The sequence below is a fragment of the Ixodes scapularis genome, unplaced genomic scaffold (genome assembly GCF_016920785.2).
Source record: "Ixodes scapularis isolate PalLabHiFi unplaced genomic scaffold, ASM1692078v2 PGA_scaffold8__174_contigs__length_109621045, whole genome shotgun sequence".
In the NCBI taxonomy this organism is placed as follows: Eukaryota; Metazoa; Arthropoda; class Arachnida; order Ixodida; family Ixodidae; genus Ixodes; species Ixodes scapularis.
The window spans coordinates 96744847-96767057 of NW_024609883.1; the positions used below are offsets into that span (position 1 = coordinate 96744847).

Below are 22211 nucleotides of genomic sequence, written 5' to 3' on the forward strand. Positions count from 1 at the left end.
TTTGGTCTTTCAATAACCAGCCTCCATCATATACTATTGGGAGAAAGCTGGCATTTTTCTTTTATCTGGTGTTAAGATTTTTGTTCGCAGCCTGTTTTATGATGTGCACGGTTATTTCACTGCTCACTTGCCACATTGCCTTTCTTATGAAACACATTAGTGTTTAGTTCTTCAAATTGACCTTGTGTATTTTGGTGCACATTGGTCGAAGTAGTGTACACTGTAGACAGAGTTAGTGCAAACACTCAGCCGTGCTTCTTGTTTTCTTCTTGCAATTGAAAATCTGTCATCTAAGTTACTAGTATGATGGGATCTGCTTTCCTGAACAGCAAACCAAGATAGCAGACTGTAGTGTTCATTACTTTTGGGTGAGGTGATCATTTAAAAATGTTTCTATTTTAAAGTGATATGAGAGAAAGTGCAATGTCATTTTTGTTTTCTGTTGCACAGCATGCATTATCATTTGTGCTGTTCGTAACCAGCAGGTTTACTTTTTGTGTTTAAGTTTTTATAACATTCAAGTATTTCATAGAGAGAATTTGTCTCATCATTAGTGTAGCGCTTTCTAAGTTTTATGCATACGAGACATTGAAAGTGAAAGATCAAACTAGTGTTACTTTGAAAGAAGAATACCAATGTTTCTTCTCAGCGTACTAAATTTTAGTTTTTAGAGCTACACATCAGATTCATATTCCTATATAACTACCGTAAAATACCGAGAAAGCGCCCCCCCACCCAACTCAAGAGATAATTCAACCAAAATATGGGGGGGGCCCTTCCTCGGTTCCGCACCAATATTCAAGATGGCGGATAAAGAATATGGCGGCCACTAAAAGTATGCAATCTAGACTGCAGTCTTAGCAAAAATGATTTCCGTAGACAGTTTCCTTGCGAGCTTTGTCCTTTTATTCGCTGTTGAAACCATCGAAGGATTCCTCAGAATCTGACCCAAAAACCAGGTCCACACACTCATCCCTCAGCTCGTCGCGGTCTTCCGGGACCACGGCGCCGATGTCAGCGAGCCGATCGTGCAGCTCACCGTCCTCGGACCCGTCGAGCGCGTTCGTAATGCCGCAGCCCTTGAACGAGCGCTCTACAATTTCCTCTGGGACGGCAGCCCACGCCTCAGCCACAAAGTCCAGCACATCCTGTCGGGATGGTTTCCGCAGGTTTCCCTTCGGCGTTTTCTCTCCCTTCCGCATAAAGGCCTCCCAGGTTCTCCGAAGATTGGCCTTAAACGGCTTGTTCCAAAAGACGTCGGCTGGTTGAAGAAGGCTTGTGCAACCGGCTGGCACGTACACGATGTCAGTGTCGCATTCCTGAATTGCATCTTTTGCCGCTTGGGTCTTGTGTATTGGCGCCTGGTCCAACACCAGGAGCCGGCGTGCGTCGTCAGTGTTAGGGCCCCATACCTTGGTCAGCCACTCCTTGAACTTCTCCGAAGTCATCCAGCCATTTTTAGAAGCGGTCACGCGGCAATTCGCTAAAGATGAAAAAAAAAAAAAAAAAAGACATTGTATTTAACGCGAGCTCATAATGCATTATACTATTTCTCTCGGTGGCAAAATAGCAAGCGAAATGTTGTTCTCACCTGGTACACGAAGGCTCATGAAGGCCCTCGCTGGAATTTTTCCGCTCGGCTCCTTCAAGATGATAAACGCCGGGAGCTTGTGACCAGAGCCGCAGGCTGCTAAGGCAACCGTGAAACCCCGCCTTGAAGGCACAGCCGGTGTTTGTAATCCGGACAGTACTTTCTCCCACGAGGTTGTTGGTCCGGTTCGCCGGAGTGTCCATTCGGACCATTGTTTGATCCATATTCGCTATGTTGAATAGAGTCAGGTTGTGGCGACTTCGCAGAGAGCCGATTGCAGCACGGAATGCTTGCGTCTCCTCCGCGCAGTCCTCGGGCACTTTTTGGCTCTCATTAGTTGCTTGCCGCATCGAAACACCGAACTGTGCCTTCCACCTTTTTAAATACATACTGGAGGCCACAAAATTGCCCACCTGTAGGTTATTTGCTAGCCTCACAGCTTCTTCAGAAAGGAGCCTGTTGCTGACGGCGCGTCCAGCACTTCTTTCGCACTCAAAAAATTCAAAAAGCGCGTCGTCCACTTCCTTGCTGAAAACGGGGGCTCCGTTTCCCAACTTGCGTCGCAACTTCGACTTTCCGAAGTTCTGTTGAAGAAGCACTTCATACTTCTTGTCCCATTCGCGGATTCTCTTGCGATCAAGCTTGAACTGACGCGATGTCCGATGCACGTTTTTGCCATTCAGCCTGTGCCACTGGACGACCTCTATCTTCTTTTGCACAGTGTACGAGTGCAGAGCGCACGCAGTAACGCGACTGGTTCAGGCACCGTCAAACAACAAAATGGCGAACGAAAGGTTCACGTGGTTCACGTTTACTTTTGGATTGGATTGGATCCCTGGCTACACATAAAAACAAAACTTCCAGAACGAAACTTCCAGAACGAAACTTTTTTTCGGGGCCACCGGCAGCGGAAAAAGGGGGAGGGGGGGGGGCGCTTACTTGGTAGTTTACGGCAATGCGAAATGTGCGGAAAAAGGGAGGGGGCGCTTACACGAGGGGGGGCGATTACGCGGTATTTTACGGTAGCGATTTTCTCACATAGATATCATGCATGTGACCACAATTAAAAGTGATTTTAACAATGAGTTTTCTCACATGCATGTTGTGGAACATGCAAAAGCTTATAGCTTTCTGTTTGTGCAAGCATGCACATTTCTGCTATTCATGTAGTAATGGCTTTCTAAATTTTTGTTTACTTATGGCCTGTGGGTACTTAATGTCAACTTGTTTGATGTAAAATAAAATGTATATTGTTGTTGAGGAGCTAACATTTTCTACTCATCGTTTGTGAGGTTATCTTTCCCGTTTTGTGTCGCTGGTCGTATGCGTCCAGACCATTGTTCAAAGTTCGACATAATATTGAGGCAACAATCTCGACCATGTGGCTGTCGTTCGTAGTAAAAAAATCTGTTGCTCTGTTCAGGTTAAAGCTTGGAGCATGTATCACTCGAATAGCCCTCGCCTTTTACATGAATTTGTTTTACGTCCTAGCCTCTTGGCTGCCCCAACGACCTTGTATTTTTTGATGTACTGAACAAGTAAGGAAGCATTGTGATGCCTCAGTTTCAACTGCCTTCATTTCTTTCTTTTTATGGGAACCCTCAAATTAAAGACTTACCTATAAGCAGAAAGGAGGAAATTGTCCCTCTCCCGATCTTCTACCCACTTACAAATTTATCACACTGTGAAAAAAAAAGGATGAGGAGGAGAAGGAGGGACTTTCTTCCGGGCAAAAGATAGTTCCTAGGTCGTCCTTCAAAATTGTAGTAACGACATTCCTGGTCTCAATGAGGTCCTGTGACGAAAAGTTGAACTAGCACAGAAAAGAGTGCGTTGCCAGGTGCGACTCTAGTCTGTTACAACGTAAGATGAGCAGCAGAGGCTCTGCCTTCAGCTCGCGCCTGATGCCTTTCAGCACGCGTCGAAGTGTTATGAAAGATAGAAAGCTCGCACTGGAGGTGGGGCATTGATCTTATGTTCTGACTGACTACAGTTTCTGGTATCTCTTGGGGGCCGCTCGACCGTTCCAACTTACAATGTCCAAAATCGTACCTGACTTTTTTTTTTTTGGGGTGTATGTAGTTTTACCTTTAATGTCTCATATGAAACAAAATTTGGATTTTGCAAAATAAGGCCACAGAAGCATTGAATGGGACGCTAGGAACACCAAAACATCACTCATACATCAATATCTCAAACGGATAGCCATACTTTTGAAAAGGAAGGGCGCGATCAAGCGAGGTCTTTGACATCATTGTCCTCCAGGAGAATTTGAGAATGGAGGAAAGTGGCCTGGCTTCTCTCCTCCTCGCTTCGGTTTACCAGCTTGAGGGGACGTAGCAAGGAGGAGAGAGAATGGGAATCGTGTTGTGACTTGTCTCGTCTCTTTGGCCGTGTTCAATCGTGCGCTTCTTTTCCAAAAATATGGCGATCTAATAGAGATATCGCTGTATGAGTGATGTTTTTGGGTTTTGCAGTGTCCCGCCTATCTGTCCAGTCTTGTTTTGTGAGCTCGAAATTTCGGTTCAGTATCCCTTTAAAGCAGGTTCTCCCCTTGCAGGGGCTCTCATCACGCCCACCTCGGATGGTTCTGCTGCATCTCCTGGGATTACCGCACAGAGTGTGAGCAGAGCATGGTGGTTCGAGTTTGGATGCGCATGGCCAAACATTCCTTCAACTGCACTGGCTGCTCCAGGACTTTTGGGAATGGGGACAAGCGTGAAGAGCACATGCACACACATGCAGGCATGAAGCCCCTGAAGTTTTCTGTGTGCTTTGCGGCAGTTGTACACAAGAAGTGGCTGTTGAAGCAATAAAACTTTGGTTGGGGCTAGTTGGTTCATATTGATTAAAAGGTTAAAAGGCGCGAACAAACAGGACAAAAAAAGAGACACGTACGACACGGACAGGCGCCAACTTCTACCTGATTTATTGAAACACAAATCATCGTCAAACTCGATCCCAATCGCCTGTTGCATGTGTTTAGGCGACTGGGATCGAGTTTGACAATGATTTGTGTTTCAATAAATCAGTTGGAAGTTGGCGCCTGTCCGTGTCGTACGTGTCTCTTTTTTCGTCCTGTTTGTTCTCGCCTTTTAACCTTTTAACTGATGAAGCATATTGAGCATCATGCTGGCAAGAATTCGCTTTTGTGCAAACTCTGCAGTTACTCGTTTCCGGGAACGGTTGTCTTAACAGGCAGCTCGGTAGCCACGTGGAGATGTAAAATGGCTGCTGTGTCAAAAGAGATGCAGATGTGCCAAACCTCTGTTGCTGTGGCCAGGAGACAATAACATTGAGTAAATTTTTTCTTTGTTTAGAAAGAAGGTTTTTGAGAGAATGCGCAAAGTTTTCTTCTGTTGCACATGTTGGTTTTCCGTTAATTAGCTTGACCGCTGTTTTTTTCATGCAGTTATAGTTAGGGTTTTGCATTTTCAGAGTATGTTATTTGGGAAAAGGACCACTATGAAGCACTTGTGGATATTGAAGCGTGCAGGATCTAGAAGATAGCTTTTACAAAAGATGAGGAGGCCAGAATGATGCCTAGTCAGTCTAGCCCTAGCTCTTTCCCGAACATTCTAGGTCGATTATTCAAGATGACTATTCGAAATGACGAGCATAGTAGATAAAGAGCCGTGGGTCATATTGCTGATTCATTCACTGATTCTCTCTCACGATGGCCACCTGTCATGCCAGCGTACCGTCGCTTGCCACTGCCGGCATTCGGAGATGCTTTCTCGATGTGTGTGTTTCTTTTTTTGTTTCTGGCACGAGTTCGTCCCCATTAAATCTTTAGTTCATTCCGTTTTCTCTTGCCTCGTCGTCTGTCATTCGTGACAATATTAGAACATCCGTGAGAAGTTTTTTTTTTTTGTCATCTTCTACACCCGAGGCGAGGAGCAAAATGCGGACAACACCTACACAGTGTGTTTCTATCACTTTTTGTTCCTAGTCTTGTGTATTCAGATGTTGAAGGTTCATCAGCTTGCCTGCATCTTCTCTGTTATTTCTATTAATTTTTGTTTTCATAGAACAGAGTTTTGAATAAATGGTTTGAAATATTTTGGGTATGTGCTGCGAGTTAAAGGGGAAAAGTACTACTGTCGCGCCCGCTTATAACGAAGTTGGTTATAACGAAATAGTGGCTATAGCAAAGCATTCAGGATTTCCCATTCCCATTTCCACTTTTTCAACGTATGATGATGATTAGAAGTTTAGTAAGGTGGGGGAAACTAAAACCATAGTTTACCAAATGCAAATTTTGCAACAAGCATAATCAGTATCTGAAAAGTAGTTACAACTAATGTAAATAGCCAACATAAAAAAAAAAAAAATTTGTATCTGTTTTTAGCAAAGGAAATTGAGTGGCTCCTGCAGATATAATGAGAAGAAATTTTGTGGTAAGTTTTTAACCAAAGCCAGAAAGTTAACCAAGTCGCACACCACAGTAGACGATGCTGCAAAGGCTGGCAGTGGCAGCTTCTGCATTGTCGTCTGGCACCCGCTCCTTACTTTGGAAGCGGTTTTTTTGCATCGCGTGCGGAGAACCCGTCGTGGCATGCCGATAGGGGCATTCAGTGCGCTAGCGGCAACATATCAATGGAGAGCCTAGATTTAAGAGAGGTAGCAACTCTAAATTTATTGTGGACGCCTTCTAAGCATATAGGCGCAAGTATGCTTGTGTTGGGTTGTGGCATGACCAGCGTGGTGAGGGTACCAGGCAAAGGGGCAGAGACGTTTGCAGACGGTGAACGCATTTGACTCCTTGTAGGGTGCAGCTCGTTTTGCAAATGCGACCTAGAAACCACGTCACCCTGATTGAGAAGTTACCCCACTCTCTTAGATCTAGGCTCTTTATACCAATGAGATGCAAACTTGAGTGCAAACTCGGTGCCGTGTGCACTTCTTTGTTTGCTTCGTGTTTCGTGTCTGCGTCGCTGGTCAGCGTGGTCATTCTCTGTGCAAAAGTCTAACTGCTCAAGCACCGATTCAGCGAATCATTGCTACTCAACAATGGTGGGTCCTGGCACTGCCGGCGCCTAAATGAGGAAGAGGAAGGCAATCTCCTTAAAAGAATAGCATGCCATCCTCGACGAAGTACGCTAAACGTAAAGAATGGTGTTTACGGCAGCTGTCCTCCGCGACAGCCATTGCGGCTATTGACATGATCCGTACGTAGCTCTCAGGATCTTCCTTCACTCGGGGCTTCTCGCAGTTGACGAGAAGCAATTTCGATCTGCAGTCGCCGACCGATTTTTCGCATGCCTATAATTTTGACTTGTTCAATATTTCGGACCTAAACAAGGAATCGTGACCTACCCGACAGAAATGGTGCATATTTACTAGCAATGTTTCGGGCAGCTTGAAGTTTGAAGATTTGATTTTTCTGACAAAATTGTCCCGAGCGATCAGCGGGAAGCACTATTGAGAAGTTGCCATTTTAGATTCTACGTTGGCTGCACATGGATTGCCTTGGTTTGGCAGTGCTACTTGAATACTGCTAAATCCTACCGCTAGATGATGCTACGCTACGGATTTTTTATCTAGCTGTGCATCATTATCACCATCTTTGTTACCATTTTGCTTTGTTCATTCGCCATTCTGCAGGTGTGGACTTACACCTGTCATCTCTCTGTGAATTGTGTCTTCAAACTACGCTGGCTTGACGTCCTGGCCCCATCCACTCTTCCGTTGCCGCAAAGGGTCGCTAAGAAGCGCGAAAAGTACTCGACCATAACTCTAGAAAAGAAGGCAGCGGTTGTCAAGCTAATAGAAAGTGACCGAACGTAAGTGGAGGTGTAACCTGTAGGAAGGCACTTTGATGGCCTTTTAGAGCGCAGCTCTTGGGCGCCCGTTTCCGGCTTGAGCGGCGTCGCCGTTAGCGTAATTGCACGGTGCATTATGGGAAATGTCCCATAATGCACCGTGCGAGCCCCCCTCCCCCCCCCCAGGGGTCACCCCTCCCCCCCCCCGAAGTCATGTGACCCCCCAGTTCACATGAGCCCCCAGGTCACGTGACCTCCCCCCTCCTCGAGGTCACGTGACCCCCCCCCCCCCCCGAAGTAGATTCAAGAATGAGGGGAGGAGAAGGGAGGAGGGGTATACCTTCCCCTCAGTACCCTTCCATCCTCCTCCTCAAGAGCTGCGCTCTAATTCGGCGTTACAGGGAGCTGTAAACAGCTTTCACTTTTTTTATGCTCGCTTACAGGTAATAAAGGCAAGTTTTCTAATCTGCTGATTTTTCTAACTGCTCTATTATTCGGACATTTTTTGGGGGTCTGCAAAGTTAAAAAAAAGTGTTCGGTGACTGTAGCAGCAAGTGTGTGTAGGGAAACCTCAACCACCTTCTGCACTCACAATAAACACGTGCCCATGACAACCTGTGTTATCCTTTTTGCATATTACTTTTATAGAGTCTAGACATAACCAAGAAGTGGATATAGCGAAATGATTTCCAATTTTCATTGACTTTGTTATAACCGGTCTTGACAGTACAAAGACCGTTTTTTGTTACCAAACCCTGATGCTCTTTTTGTACCACAACTAATTTTATATTTCCAAAGATTCTCGTTCTCAATACTTGCTTTGTCCAGATCAGTGTCATATTTTTTCTGTGTGCTTATTGTGGATTGGTTGAACTCATCTTATTTTGGTGCCACAATCTTGTTCAAGTTGATAGATTGTCTGCAGCTATTTTTGTTTGCAAAGTGTTTGGTTTTCTTCATTCAAGAGGTTGTACGAGCAGTTGTGTGTGTGTGGTTTTGTTGTTTGTAAGATAGAGATAGCAAAAGCTCCTGCATCTTCCAACATGCATACTCAAAAGTGGGCATCTCCTAGCCATACTATTTAGCTAAGCGTAAGAAGGCAGGGGAGCTGAAAAAAATCACTTTGTTTGTCAAGACCTTGGCAGAAAGGAGATGGAAGTGATAGAAGCTCTAGAATGGTGCCTGTCTGTCGGTCATTTCTTCTTTCTCCCTTAATCTCTAGTTTCCAAAGCAACCTACTTATGAACGACAGTTTTGCCAAAGTTACAATAAACTGGCCACAGAAGAGGGAAGTGACGGCCGAGACTTTTAGGCACACCATGTTATAGCCTGCAGGGCTCTTGCATGTGTGACCTTGAGGATTATTTCCAAGGTGCCTTGAAAATCCTTGTGTCATCTTGGACCGCAAACACCAAAGATAGCACCAGCTCTTGTGCACGTTGTGGCTTTGGCATGCGTCCCTGGTCTTGTGACAAAAAGGGAATGAGAAAGGACCTGGCCGCATGCTTGAGTCCTTGCTGGCAAAGCACGGAGACTTGATGCAATATGGGTGCCATGTCAAACCGTAGACAGAGATGTCCTAAAGGTTTTGCATAAAGACATCTCAAATGTTGATACCTGCCTGTTTGTTTCTCGGAGGACTTGTTTATAACTAAAATATGCAGTTGCATCAATTGGCACGAGCTTATGGCTATGGCTATTGCCTTGCTGTCTTTCCTCTACCTATGTATGAGTGATCTTGCACTGGCGGCATTTGGTGGCATGAGATGATGGGTGTTTGTCGCCTGAACTCGATAAACCTAAGATGAAGCTTGGGTTGGCACTGTGTAGCTTGGGTTCTCAAACTCGGTTCCTAGGAACCCAGGGGTTTTCCGGAGTACTCTGGTGGTTCCTTGAGCTTTCAAATTTCTTCGACTGCTCCTGTTCTTAAGTGAACTGTTCCTTTTAGTTCAAGCACTATCTTAGAAGATCTGAGCTGTTCATCGATGCATAGCAGTGTGCTAGGCACTCCCTTCAGACCTTTCCAGGTCTGTAGTCTTCTGTACTGCTTTATTGTATCAACAATGTGACCAGACGGCATTCTTTGGCCATTAGTCAGGAGATATAATAGGCTGTCTCAGCAGTAAGAAGGTTTGAGAATTCGTGCAGTAAACAATGGGCATGCTCACACACCGAGGTTCCTGACGCGAACTTTACTCGTGACGTGCCTCAGTCTCAACGAGAGGTGCGAAGCCTACCTTGCCGACACTTGCCCTCTTTGGCATGTTCCAGAATGCCCGTCGTCCTTCGTGGAGTTGCCGGCAGACCCTTCGTTTGGGACCAGGAGGTACAAGTGCGTCTTCTGTGGTTACTCGACAGCACGCAAGGGGAACATGAGCATGCATGTCCGCAGGCACACCGGCGAGCGGCCGTTTCGATGCACCGTCTGCACCAAGAGCTTCACCCGCAAGTTTGTGCTTGAGGAGCACATGCGCACGCACTCGGGCGAGAGACCTTTTGAATGCCACTATTGTCTGTCGACGTTCAGCCAGAAGAGCACCCTGTCCGTGCACGTCCAGCGACACACAGGACTCTGGCCACACAAGTGCAGGCTGTGCAACAAGGCATTCTTCAGCAAAAACAAGCTCATCGAGCACATGATGTGCCACTCAGATTCCCATCTTTTGAGGCCGTAAAATGATGGGACTTTCATTTGCGATGTGGTGGCATTAAATTGTGTTTCTCATAGTACTCAGTTTATCACAGTGTTTGCTTGAACCCATCTTGGGTTCGAGCAGGGAGGGTAAGACACCAGACACCAGCCAGAGAACCATTTCCAATATTCCTGTGTTATAGAGAATTAAGAGTCTTGAATTGTAGCAATTTTTGTGGGTCTGGTATTCATCGTTGAAGCCTCTGGTCACTGGAAATGCGTTTTGAGACTTCTTCGCAATTATAAAAAAAAGATGTGGTGTGATTTTCATTTTGAATTGAGAGCAAATATTTTTTTTAATAAATCCTTACTAAGTTCTTCTGAGAGCTGCTTCACAGCTTCTGAAATATTGACTACTTTCTACAAGAGAAATTATTGTCGACCTAGTGGCGTGAAAAGTAATACATGTGACATGGAAATCTTATTTCTGCAAGTCACCTTGCCAACTTGTTTTTGCATGCCTGGCACCAACATTTATCAACAATGAGGTCTTACTTGGTTTCATTCTCATTTAAAACAACATGTTAGGCATAAGAAATGAGCGATACCAGATGGGCATGGTTCTCCTTTTACATTTGTTGCTTCAAAAATGCCAGCCCTTTGCAAATTTTGTACTGGTACTTATTGTTTTGTTACTTTTTTATCACGAGTCAAGTTCCTGCTTTAAACATATGATAACAACCCTTTTGAGAGTGCTTTACTTCCAGTGGGCACAATCAAAGATATTTCAGCAGCATTCCTCATGTGATTGTCCTGTTTCTACCTCTTTCTACCTGTTTTTGACAATGGAGATTAATCTATGTAGAGAAGAAGTTGGATAATGATGCTGATGAGTATAGGATCTGTGGTCTGCACTGACCGCTGAATCCGTTGCTCTCGACCGAGAACGAGTGAGTTGGATCCTAAACTCTGTGATGTCCGCCTACTTTAGCATGAAGAGTGTGAAATATGAGTGTACCACCGAAATATCTCTGCAAATAGACCCTTTGCAAAATCCATGCCTTTCTGGTAGATTTCAGACTTTACCGAGCTGCATACTTGTGGTGGAACTAAGTTGCAGTGCTACAAATGTTAGGTTTTCTTCAATGCAACTTCCGTGTTGGTTTTGGTGTAAGTTCCAGTAGTGCCTGTTCTGCTATACTGAAATGTACTTGGCCTTCATGAGCAGAATATGATGTGCAGAGATTCTGGAGAATGAAAGACACTGGACACCGTGAAACATGCGTGCAAGCTCAATGGCTGTTTCATGTGCGTGTGCCAGTGCTAAACCTGTCGTTAGCCGGTCTGTTACCAAAACATTTAGCTCATTTTCATTGTTTGAAGTGATGCCTGTATCATTTTTGGGTAGCTATGATTAGTGGCAGCAAACTGACATATCATTCAATGGTACACATACTATTTGATATGGTATGATATAGTAATCTGATGAACCAACAGGCTCTACAATGCAATAGAAAAGCCATCTTTATTTACTTTCTTTGAAAATAATACAATATAAAGCCCACATCAGCCAATAATGGCTTGTGCGTGGGACGCGACAGGAGCCTCTGCTTTTTGTTGCACACGAAAAAACTCATTAGTTGACCATACCCAAGGGAGTGGAATGTCCTAGGGTCGGTAAGCTATTGACGTGTAAAGGTAGGAACACTAACTTAAAGAATTCAGTAGAACCTCTGCTGTGTCAAGGGTATGGACAAGCAGCTGAGTGTTGATCATGATATGAAAAAGCCTAAATGAATGAGAAGAGAAGACAGGACAGGACATTCGTCCTAATCGTTAGCTTCCTTCCTAATCATTTGCACTTTTTCCCATCACATATAATCAACTAGCCCACCAGTTAATGTTAATACAGCTGAGTGTGTTCTACGCTACAATGTTAATTGGGAAGGGCAGGCGAGCCCCATGGAATTAGTGCAAATCGGAGAATACTGTCCACATGGCGAGATCCTCAGACTGAAGGTGGTCGCACTAGAAATGGTGCTGTTACGCAAATTGGAGCAAGGTTTCAAGATTGGCATAACTATTAGAACATTCATAATGTATGTAATAAAGAAAATAAATTCTGTGGAAGTTCAGTTCTGGCATCTAAAACCTTGTATGTCGGTTTATTCTCAACACCTGCAAAAGATAATATTGAGATCATTTTTGATTAATGACCAAGCAATATATTCAATAGAGGCGCCGCATGTCAAGAAGGGCACTGTTCCTTGTAACCAAAACTTCTTTCCGTTGCAGAGGGAGCGTCCGAAGCGGCGAAAAGTTTGGAGAAGAGCCGGCTGCTCAAGTGTCGCTTCTGCAGCTACACTGCGCTATACCACTCGCTCCTGATGCGCCACGAACGAATCCACACGGGCGACCGTCCCTACGAGTGTGCAATCTGCTCCAAGCGCTTCGTCCAAAAGACCCACCTCGAGAATCACATGCGAATGCACTCTGGCGAAAGGCCGTTCCGCTGCGAACACTGCCCCAAGTCATTTGTCACGTCCTCGGGCCTTGTGGGCCACGCGCTAAGCCATTCCGGTTCGCAGGCCCTGTTCAAATGCGACCTGTGTACCATGGTTTTTGTGGATAGGGCGGCCATCTGGAACCATGTTCGGTTGGCCCACGGAAAGGCGTCCAGCTAGAGTCGTTTTCTTGGTTCATGCTATATTCTGTTTCACCTTGTAAGTTAAAACCGACCGCCACGAATGCTATGAGCCGTCAAAGCCAGTCCAAGGCAGTGTGAGTGTTGCGTGACCTTGAAAACTGGGTGCAGTGACGTGCGGGAAGCGTATCGCATGCTGTGTTTATAGAACTAAATTGCCTCGTAGCATCCACTGTGGCCCAACGTAAGGAGAAATGGGGTATAGTGATCTCTAGAATTCAGAGTATTACTGTGTCAACATTGAAAGAGTTCTGTAGGAAGAGGGTGAGCATCTTTGGGTTTGTTGCCAATACACTGATGTTCCTACTGATCCTGTTACCAAAGGTCAGCATGATTACCACTAATAATAGGGCATTAGTGTCTATAAGCCAAATCATGTGCTTTCCATGTTGCACTTGTGATGCCATGCTTTCTGAGTTGTGCCTTGTAACCATTTGTGTTGGACTGCATCTCCTACCCAATTTGTCATCCATCTTTGGGCTCTGCTATCTGGAAGTTAGTAAGATTTTAGCCGTAGAAGTGTTGGGTTTTGTGACGTAAGTTTCTGAAAAACTGAAGGAGTTATATCTGCACATTCTGAAATGCCATAAGGAGGTAGGCAGCATTTTTAATCCTGTGCACTTTGAGTATGATGTGCACTACATATACTATCAATGGTAAAAGCTGTGCCCAGACTGATGGTAGTGTTTTTAGAGCGCAGCTCTTAGGTGCCCGTTTCCGGCTTAAGCGGCGTCGCCGTCGCCGTTGCCGTCGGCGTAATTGCGCGGTGCATTATGGGTAAATTTTCCCGAAGGAACCCGAGGACCTTCGGGAGGACCTCGGGTTCCTTCGGGAGGACCTCGGAAGGACCTCGGGTTCCTTCGGGAGGACCTCGGAAGGACCTCGGGTTCCTTCGGGAGGGCCTCGGGAGGACCTCGGGCTCCTTCGGGAGGACCTCAAGAGGACGTCGGGTTCCTTCGGGAGGACCTAGGGGGAGGGTCACGTGACGGTGATGTCATCAGTGATGATGACGATGACGATGCGGATGCCAATGAAGTCATCAGTGGCGATGACGATGGCGATGTGGATGCCAATGACTTCATCGGCATCCGCATCGTCATCGTCATCATCACTGATGACGTCATCGTCACGTGACCCCCCCAGGACCTCGGGTTCCTTCGGGAGGACCTCGGAAGCACCTCGGGTTTCTTCGGGAGGACCTCGGAAGGACATCGGGTTCCTTTGGGAGGACCTCAGAAGGACCTCGGGTTCCTTCGGGAGGACCTCGGGAGGACCTCGGGTTCCCTCGGGAGGACCTCGGGGGGGGGGTCACGTGACGATGACGTCATCAGTGATGATGACGATGCCGATGACGTCATCAGTGACGTCACTGATGACGTCATCAGTCATGATGACGATGGCGATGCGGATGCCAATGACGTAATCGGCATCCGCATCGTCATCGTTATCATCACTGATGACGTCATCGTCACGTGACCCCCAGGTCATGTGACCCCTCCCCCGGAGGTCACATGATCTCCCAGGTCACGTGACCCCCGAGGTCACGTGACCCCCCCCCCCCCCTTCCGAGGTCAACTGATCCCCCCAGTACCCTTGCCTCCTCCTCCTCAAGAGCTGCGCTCAAATTCGGCGTTACAGGGAGTTGTAAACGGCTTTCATTTTTAATTAAATTTTAGCTTTTCAGTGCGAAATCACACTTAAAAACTAAAATTTTAAATGTACCGCAAAATACCGAGTGTCCACCCATTCCACAAAAAGCGCCTGCACTCAGTTTTGTCACATTCGGAAAATACAATAGCCACGCTCAAAAAAAAAAGACATACTATCTTCGCATATTGTTGTCCTTAGGCAGGGGTCGGCAAACTTTTGCAGCGACGGGTCGAGTCGTCACGGAGCCGACATGGAGGGGGCCGAACGGCAAGTCGCGTAGACGGAGGTGGGGTGCCTGGAGCGCGTCTCCGACTAGTGAGTTTACCGCGGCCAAAAAAGTGGTCCCTTGATTTCCGCCTGATGACGTCCTAAACGTGTTGTGCTCTCGCCGGTCGCGACCCCGGCGGCGTTTTAACAGTTGTGGTATAAATGGCAGACACCTGTTCTGCTGTAGGTCGCTCTCCACTTTGACAGTTCACGGAAGCTGGAGCAGCCGGAAGTTGGGACGCCTGGGACGCCGTGACGACAGCGACACTTGCGTTCGCTTGTGCTTTTCGCCAGCATTTCTACAGCCAACCGCCAGGATCACGACAGGCAACAGCATGACACTCCGGCTTCTGTGACGTCATTTGTTGCTACTTGGGGACCACTTTTTATGTATGGGCGGGATAGGACGCTAAGCACACCAGTTGAAGATGCGATCCAGGCACCATAACGGAGGGGGGGGGGGAAGGGGGGAGGGGACGAAAAAACGGCAAAAAGGTAATGACGACGTCCTCTGCCCAAGTATGGGGATGCTGGACAATGCCAATTGGAAGTGCTCCTTGTTTCTGCTAACCCCATGCGAAGTCCTAACTGCTGTGTGGCTCTTGGATCTGTGTGAGGAAGCTGCAAGGGGGGGGGGGGGGGTCCTTTTCTGGTGCCATGCCAGGGGCGGCATGAAACTGCTTCATGGTGTTGCCGACAGGTGACCTAAGGAATACCCATCCCCCAGTTATACTTGCAAATTTTGAGTGGGCGCTTGCTTGGGATTTTGCAGTGTATAAGATGTCATACTTTTCTTTTTGAGCAAATTCTGTTGGTATGTGTGCTCTAGTCAAAAATATCTTAGGTACTGTGGACGCTATCCCACATTTTTTGATCTCAGAAATACAAGATAGCTATTGCAAGGTCTACAGCTTGTCGTAAAAAAAAATATTGCAGGTTTTCTTTTTTGTTTTTTTGCAAAAATAAACAACATTTTTTTAACGCTCATTTTTTGCACAAATGTAGCGGTAGCAATCGGAACCAGATACCAAAGTTTCAGCAATATCTTTCTCTTATTACAAGTGATATTCTGAAAATTTCGAAGGGAAAATGGGGTCCATTCCTAGCTAACCGGTGCCATTCAGCTGCATGTATTCTGTGGCTCCATTGGCCACCATTTTCCCATTGAAATTTTCAGAAAATCACTTAACTTTTTAACAAAATGTGCATTAAAAATTCCTGTAAATGTTTTTCGTGGACACCCCATACTACTACCTCTCATAAAGTGTTAGTAGCCTATTTTGTTTTGAATGCATTGTGAAGAGAAACTGCAGGTAGTGTGCAATGTTCCTACATTTATCTGGTCTGGAAAAGGGTTTAAGAACATCCTACCATTAATCGAAAGCAGGGTGTTTAGTGATGTTTGTGATGTTTTGGGGTCCTAGAATTCTTGTCATTCCATTTTTTGGAGAACCAATGCCAGTTGTAAAGTGTCATCTCTACAACTTACAGGCGCAAAGCCTTTCTTTCACGATAGCCCTTTATTTAGCTTGTCTGCTGTTGGCAGTGTAACTTCCAGGAACCCTGGGTAAACTTAGAATTGACCCAACATCTCAGGTTATTCTAACGATGACATCTGCTCATTTGTGATTGTTCTATCAGGGTATATCTTGAGGTAGCTTCTCACCACATTATGATCATGAGGTCTGCCACCTGTTGCAAAAGCTGGGAGAGCCCACTGTGTACAGCATCATTGTTCACCATCAAACATTATTGAGGAAATTTTAGTGTAGTTCTGCTAGTGGCGTTAGTGTCTTCAAGCTCCTGTACTACCTCATCTGATACAGCAAGAGCACAGGCATCGTTTGTTTTTATTCCGGTAATAATTGAGGCTGAAAAGCTTTTGACATGTTTCATTGTTTTTGCATGTTCATTTCTTATGAATGGCAATCTCTGTTGTCTGTAAGGATGTGGTATCATCACCTTGGCAGTTGGCATTTGTGCCAACCGCCATGAAATATAGCTCTAACCCATGAAATATAGCTCTAACCAGAGTAAGACTCTACTCACTGATTCATAGACTTGACTATGGAAAAACAATTGTACTTTTTAAGAAATTGCTAGCTTATAATTTTCAATCGTAGTATACACTCATCAATTTCTTATCAAGCCCCTGTAATGTCAACAGGGAACGAAATATTTTGACTAGTCAATTGAACTGCTTCAGAGTCATCTTCATTTCATAGGGTTTTATACAACTCCTTTTGATGGCTGGTTCACATTTAGAAATATGCTTCTGTGTCTGCATAAGAATTATTACTAATAGGTGTGAAATTCAAGTTGCCAGAGAGAAGAACAATCCAAAAAGAGTGACACACTTGATGGTAAAATTCTGCGACTATCGTTTTTGAAATTTTTTAAGCATTATAAGGAAAATATCAATATCACGTGTCTGTAGATAAGAGTCCTAATAGTGTATTCTTTAGAATAAGACATTGCATACAGATAGAAATGTTAAACATTGATGCAACAGTTGGAACTACTAATACCATCCTTCTCTCAGTGTCTACTACATGTCACGTTTTCAGGATTTTAGTTTTTCATGGTGCATTATGGGGAAATTAGTCTCTTTTATGAACTGTGTTCTCGCTATATCGAGTCCAACTTGTGGTATGTAAATATGCCTAGACTTAAGTTGGCTTTAATCACCTGACAACTCTTATGTTTCATGCCACATAGGCCATCCACTTGATTTAGAAGGGATTGTTACAAAGTTTGTCAGTTTACATTCCCACAAACTTGCCCAGTCTCCTTTTGTGACAGCACAAAGTATTTTGGGTGTCAGAATAAAAGTGCCAATCTGAAAATGACCCTGGTCTGTCAGTAACAGTTCCTGGCATTTCATTGAAAAAAAAAACACTCCTTGATCCCTTGATTCTCTAGTACTTGTCTTTCAGAAAAATCCTGTTTATTCTACTCATACCCAGACTGCATTTGTTATGTAACCCTTGTTACCTTTAGTTCTTGAGTTGAGTATCATCAATCATCATTTGACTTGTTTGTAAGTTGTGCATGAGGTTTTTTTGTTGTTGTTTGTTTTTACTTTATTCTGCAAACAGTTTGTGTTCATATAAGTTATTAGTTGGAGTTCTGTGCTGGGAGAGCACTTTGTCAAGAATGAAATCTAGCTTTACTTTTAGAATATGCCAAGGCTCATTCAAAGCATACAAACATTTTTGTTACATTACCCTGAGGCGAGTTTTATGCTCCATTTGAAACTGCCAATCCTTAATGATTCGTTTGTTTGAATGTGTGCTTTTATAGTGCATGTTAGGGAATGTAAAAAGCCTAGAGCTCAGCTGCATGCTTAGAATACATACCTAAGCAGAATGCATATTGCCTGCCACTCTTGATATTTTATCAACGTCAACACATCATTTGAAGCACTAATTAGGTCTTCGGTTTCTAATAATATCTTTGTTCTTTTTTGTGTTGGCAGTCTGACAGATTCAAATTATAATATTAAGCATACGATTTAAACACTAATGGTATGTAAACAGGGCAGCAGCCCTTTGAGCATTTGGTTTATCTTTAACGATGATCTAATGTCAATGCCTGGATTGTTTCCCGTTTGAAGTGCCCCTCTCAGTGTCGCAACATTTGTATGACATCCTATATTTTCCAGCATTCGCAAACATTGAATTCTCAATACCAGATAATAATCGAGGTGTCACAATGCATTTAAGTAAGCCTTAGAATGGCAATTCACATTTTGTTCAGAGACGAGCTAATTGGACTTGTTGAAGCTATATGACTCTTATTGACATGTCAACTGCCTTCCTGATTTTTCCTTGGGGTCTTTATTGCTCCTTCGAGCTGGGATGGCGATAAATATGTTGCTTGTCTCACAGAAATCCAGTCGTCCCTGACACTTTGTCCGTGTTGCTCGTGGTAGTTACCGTAGCTCTGTACTCTTCTTGCAGGGAACTCTCACCTGTTCTACGCTCGTCACAAGAAGTTCCACTGCGTCTTCTGCGACTACAGCACAGAGCACAAATGGAACATGGTGGTTCACGTTCGGACTCACACGGGGGAACGCCCCTTCAAGTGTGCCCTCTGCCCCAAATCTTTCTCGCGCAAGAATGTGCTCGAAGAGCATGTGCGCACGCACACGGGCGAGAGGCCCTTCAAGTGTTCCATGTGCTCTGTGACCTTTGCGCACAAGAACTCGTTGGTGACTCACCTCAAGCGCCACGTGGGCGAGAAGCCGTTTTCGTGCCACATCTGTGGCAAGGCCTTTGTGGGAAGGTTTGCTCTCAACAGGCACCTCATCAGCCACACGAAGGCGCATTTGTTTTAGGTTTTTCGTCGAAGCGCTGTAACGACGCATGCTGCGCTAACCTCATTTTGTCCAGGTGATGGTACTAGGCTCAGTCTTTGGAAGCAGTACAAAGGACATCTGATGTATAATTTGTTTTCAGCAGATATGAGCCGGAGACCTCCGGTGATGTAAATGTATATGAGCCGGTGACCTCTGGACAGTAGTTATCGGAAAACGAAACCTTTACTCAGTTTCACCCTACTTTCCTATGTTCGACCGCACCGGACCCTACGAGCCACCTAGGCTAATCCAGCTCTGTGAACGTAGCACGTGACACGCTTGCCACCCATCGCTGGGACCATCTCTCTCCAAGGTCGTATGACACTCACATGGCTTTGGATTGACTCTGATGGTCTGTAGAATCCGCTGTGGTCGGTTGTAAGGCGAAACGGAGTTTAGTAATGATTTGCTGCAAATTCTTGGAATTTGCAGCAAAACAGCAAGGTTGGCTGCATAAACTAAACAAAACTGGAAGCCATTGAATAAAAATATTAGGGTAATTTTTTTTCTGCCTGTCCTGGGAATTTGTGTTGGATATTCGTCCAGTCCAAGTAAGCCTGGTCTGGCAAATTCTAGTAACAAATATTGTCGGTTCCAGCTCTTGGAGAGGTAGCTAGGAAGTACTCTTGTTACATTATTATGTTGTAAGGCTGGGTGGATGAAGATATATCTGATGTTGCTTGGGTGTCTTCTGGTGGTTGTTTGCAGCTACAATCTCGTAACGCTTTTAATCAGGTTGAAGATAGCCAGCCATAGGGCGTTGTGGAACCTCTGCATCTTCTAGTGCTAACAGTCTGCTGGCTTTTACTCTTCCTTCAGAGGTTCTCAGTGCTTCGTTTTTGGATTAACCCTTGTGATTAAGTGGTCTATACAAAACAAATTGAGTGCAACACAAATTGTTTGCAGGTTTAGACTTGTTCAGGCCATTTGTTTGACATTGTTGGCTATAGCTGAGGGTTCATTTTCATTTTATATTTGCACATACGATTCCTCACAATATACACAATTGCTTATGTTCACAATCTGCAACAGGTACACATTTATTATACACTAAGGAAAGAGTGTCATTCATATTTGTTAATGGTTTATGAAACCCATGAGTGTACCCCCTGTGGTTTACTACGGGTCTCTTGTTGGGCAAAGCGAATCTGACGACAGAGTAAAGATTTGCATTATGTAGTTTTATCTTTGCACTTGCGCAGATACTTTCAGATTCGAGCGTTAGTAGGTAATGATTCAACAAACCACTCATAGGCAAAAAAAAAAAAAAGGGAAAAAAGTGCTTTGATGGTTACTCAGTTTTGCTTCAGCAGCACCACCGAAAGACCAACACATTTTGATAAGACTGCTGACTGGGCGATTTGGTAGTTGTGGGTCTTGTGGTGCACTGTAACATTAATCAGCAACACAATTTGGCCGTGTTCCAAAATTTACTCAATCTTACTCCAGGGTAAGGGTTTTGTACCTTGGCGTTCCAAAACCTACCCGCGTCCAGCGCTTTTCAATCTGTGTTGTCGCGTGACACGACCCACTGGAGTAACTCGGATCCATTTGTGTAAGATTTGGAACACAGCCTTTGTTGCTAGTTGGTGATACTGGAACACAAAGGTTTCCAGCTAGGTGTTTTCACCTTGTCTTGTTGAATGGTCCAGTGGGACTTGCCATTGCTATGCAGATTTTATGGTATCATTTTGATTCCTTGTTCTTGCAATCAGTGTATGTGGACCAATTGTCTTCCAATTCTTAACATTTTGGCCAATTCTTCGCATACTTCTGTATTCTTTTCCTTTTGGTGAGACTTGATGAAGGATCTGCAGTTGATTCTAAGCAGTTTCTAAAATCAAACTAATTTCGTTGTTATCTTAAGAATTGTAATAAAAAAAGTGCAGCCCCTTCTGGAGCATTACTGATTTCCCCTTGTGATGAACTAAGGTACTGGTTTGTGCTTTATTTTTTTTATCATACCGTTTAAAAAATGCACCATTATTTTCTCGGTCATCCATATATTTTAACCCTTTCATCCAGCACGAAGAATGCACAAGTGTCTTTCTTGAGGTAACAGCGAGTTTAAGTTTTAATGCAGACCATTCTTTTTTTAAATACATATTCGACACAGCTTTGGACTATGCGTGTTACATTTGTATCTACTCACTGGGCATCAGTATATATTCTTATTTTAGTGGCAACATATTTTAGCATTTTTTTTTATTATTCTGTATGCAAAGTGTTTGTTTCTAGAGCCAGCTTCATTAAAGGGTAATTGCAGAGGGGCATCTTTGTTGCACGATTCTGTTCTTCGGGAAAAATATTAAACTGCATACAGTGACCGTGCATGGTGGCAGCCATGGTGATTCATGATCACAAATGCTTTGGATTGGTGTCAAAACAGTACAACCACCAGGTCTAATGCTACTGTTGCTCTAACAGCTAAGGTAAGACATCAGAAGTGGCGGCTTCTACGGGGTTATGGCATCGGAACGGATTGAGTGCGAAAGGCTAGGATCAACACCAAGATAAGGTAGTAGTGCTGAATTCGTGACGTCACTTGCAGGAGTCCAGTGTTTGGCACGAAGTGGACACGAGTGCTGTGCCAGCGTTCGACTGGGACTCACGTCGTCAGTCAGTGAGCACTAGTTTCAGCCGAACGGTCACGCAGCACTTTTGTCCCATCTCTCGCACGCTGGCCTCTTGTAGATGACGTAGAAAATCCAGCGCAACGGCCTTGTCCGTGACGTTGGGCAGCTCCTCACGCTCGCTCGCCTTGGCGTGTTCCAGAGGGCGGCCAGCCTTCCTTCGTCGAGCTTCCTCACAAGTACAAGAAGTTCAAGTGTGTCTTCTGCGACCACGCGACGGAACACAAGTGGAACATGATCATGCACGTGCGCACACACACTGGGGAGCGGCCATTCCGGTGCGACGTGTGCGCCAAGAGCTTCACGCGCAAGTTTGTGCTCGAGGAGCACATGCACACGCACTCGGGCGAGAAACCCTTCAAGTGTCCCTCTTGTCCGTCGGCGTTCAACCAGAAGGGGTCGCTGTCGGCGCACATGCGACGACACACTGGGCTCAAGCCACACCAGTGCAAGCTCTGCGGCAAGGCGTTCCTCAGAAAGAACAAGCTGTCCAGGCACATGCTGTGTCACTCCAAGGCCCACCTCTTTTGAGGCCGCGGGGAACGGGGACCAACCCTCGATTGTCCGTGTAGCGGTGTAGCGGAAATAAACTGTATTTGGTGTTGTCGA

The 22211-nt window shown here is 45.1% G+C and overlaps 2 protein-coding genes across 2 annotated transcripts; both read left to right on the forward strand.

Moving 5' to 3' along the window:
• Window positions 1-4156: 4156 nt before the first annotated feature.
• LOC121046907 (zinc finger protein 2-like) lies at window positions 4157-13407 on the forward strand. The gene is made up of 3 exons (XM_042287069.1): window positions 4157-4336; window positions 9628-10027; window positions 12261-13407. Exons 1-3 carry the CDS (start codon window positions 4225-4227, stop codon window positions 12670-12672), a joined length of 924 nt encoding a protein of 307 aa, XP_042143003.1. The 5' UTR covers window positions 4157-4224; the 3' UTR covers window positions 12673-13407.
• Window positions 13408-16804: 3397 nt separating this feature from the next.
• LOC115310624 (zinc finger protein OZF) lies at window positions 16805-22211 on the forward strand. The gene is made up of 3 exons (XM_040501628.2): window positions 16805-18877; window positions 19036-19050; window positions 21826-22211. The coding sequence occupies exons 1-3, from the start codon at window positions 18652-18654 to the stop codon at window positions 22131-22133; spliced, it is 549 nt and encodes a 182-aa protein (XP_040357562.1). The 5' UTR covers window positions 16805-18651; the 3' UTR covers window positions 22134-22211.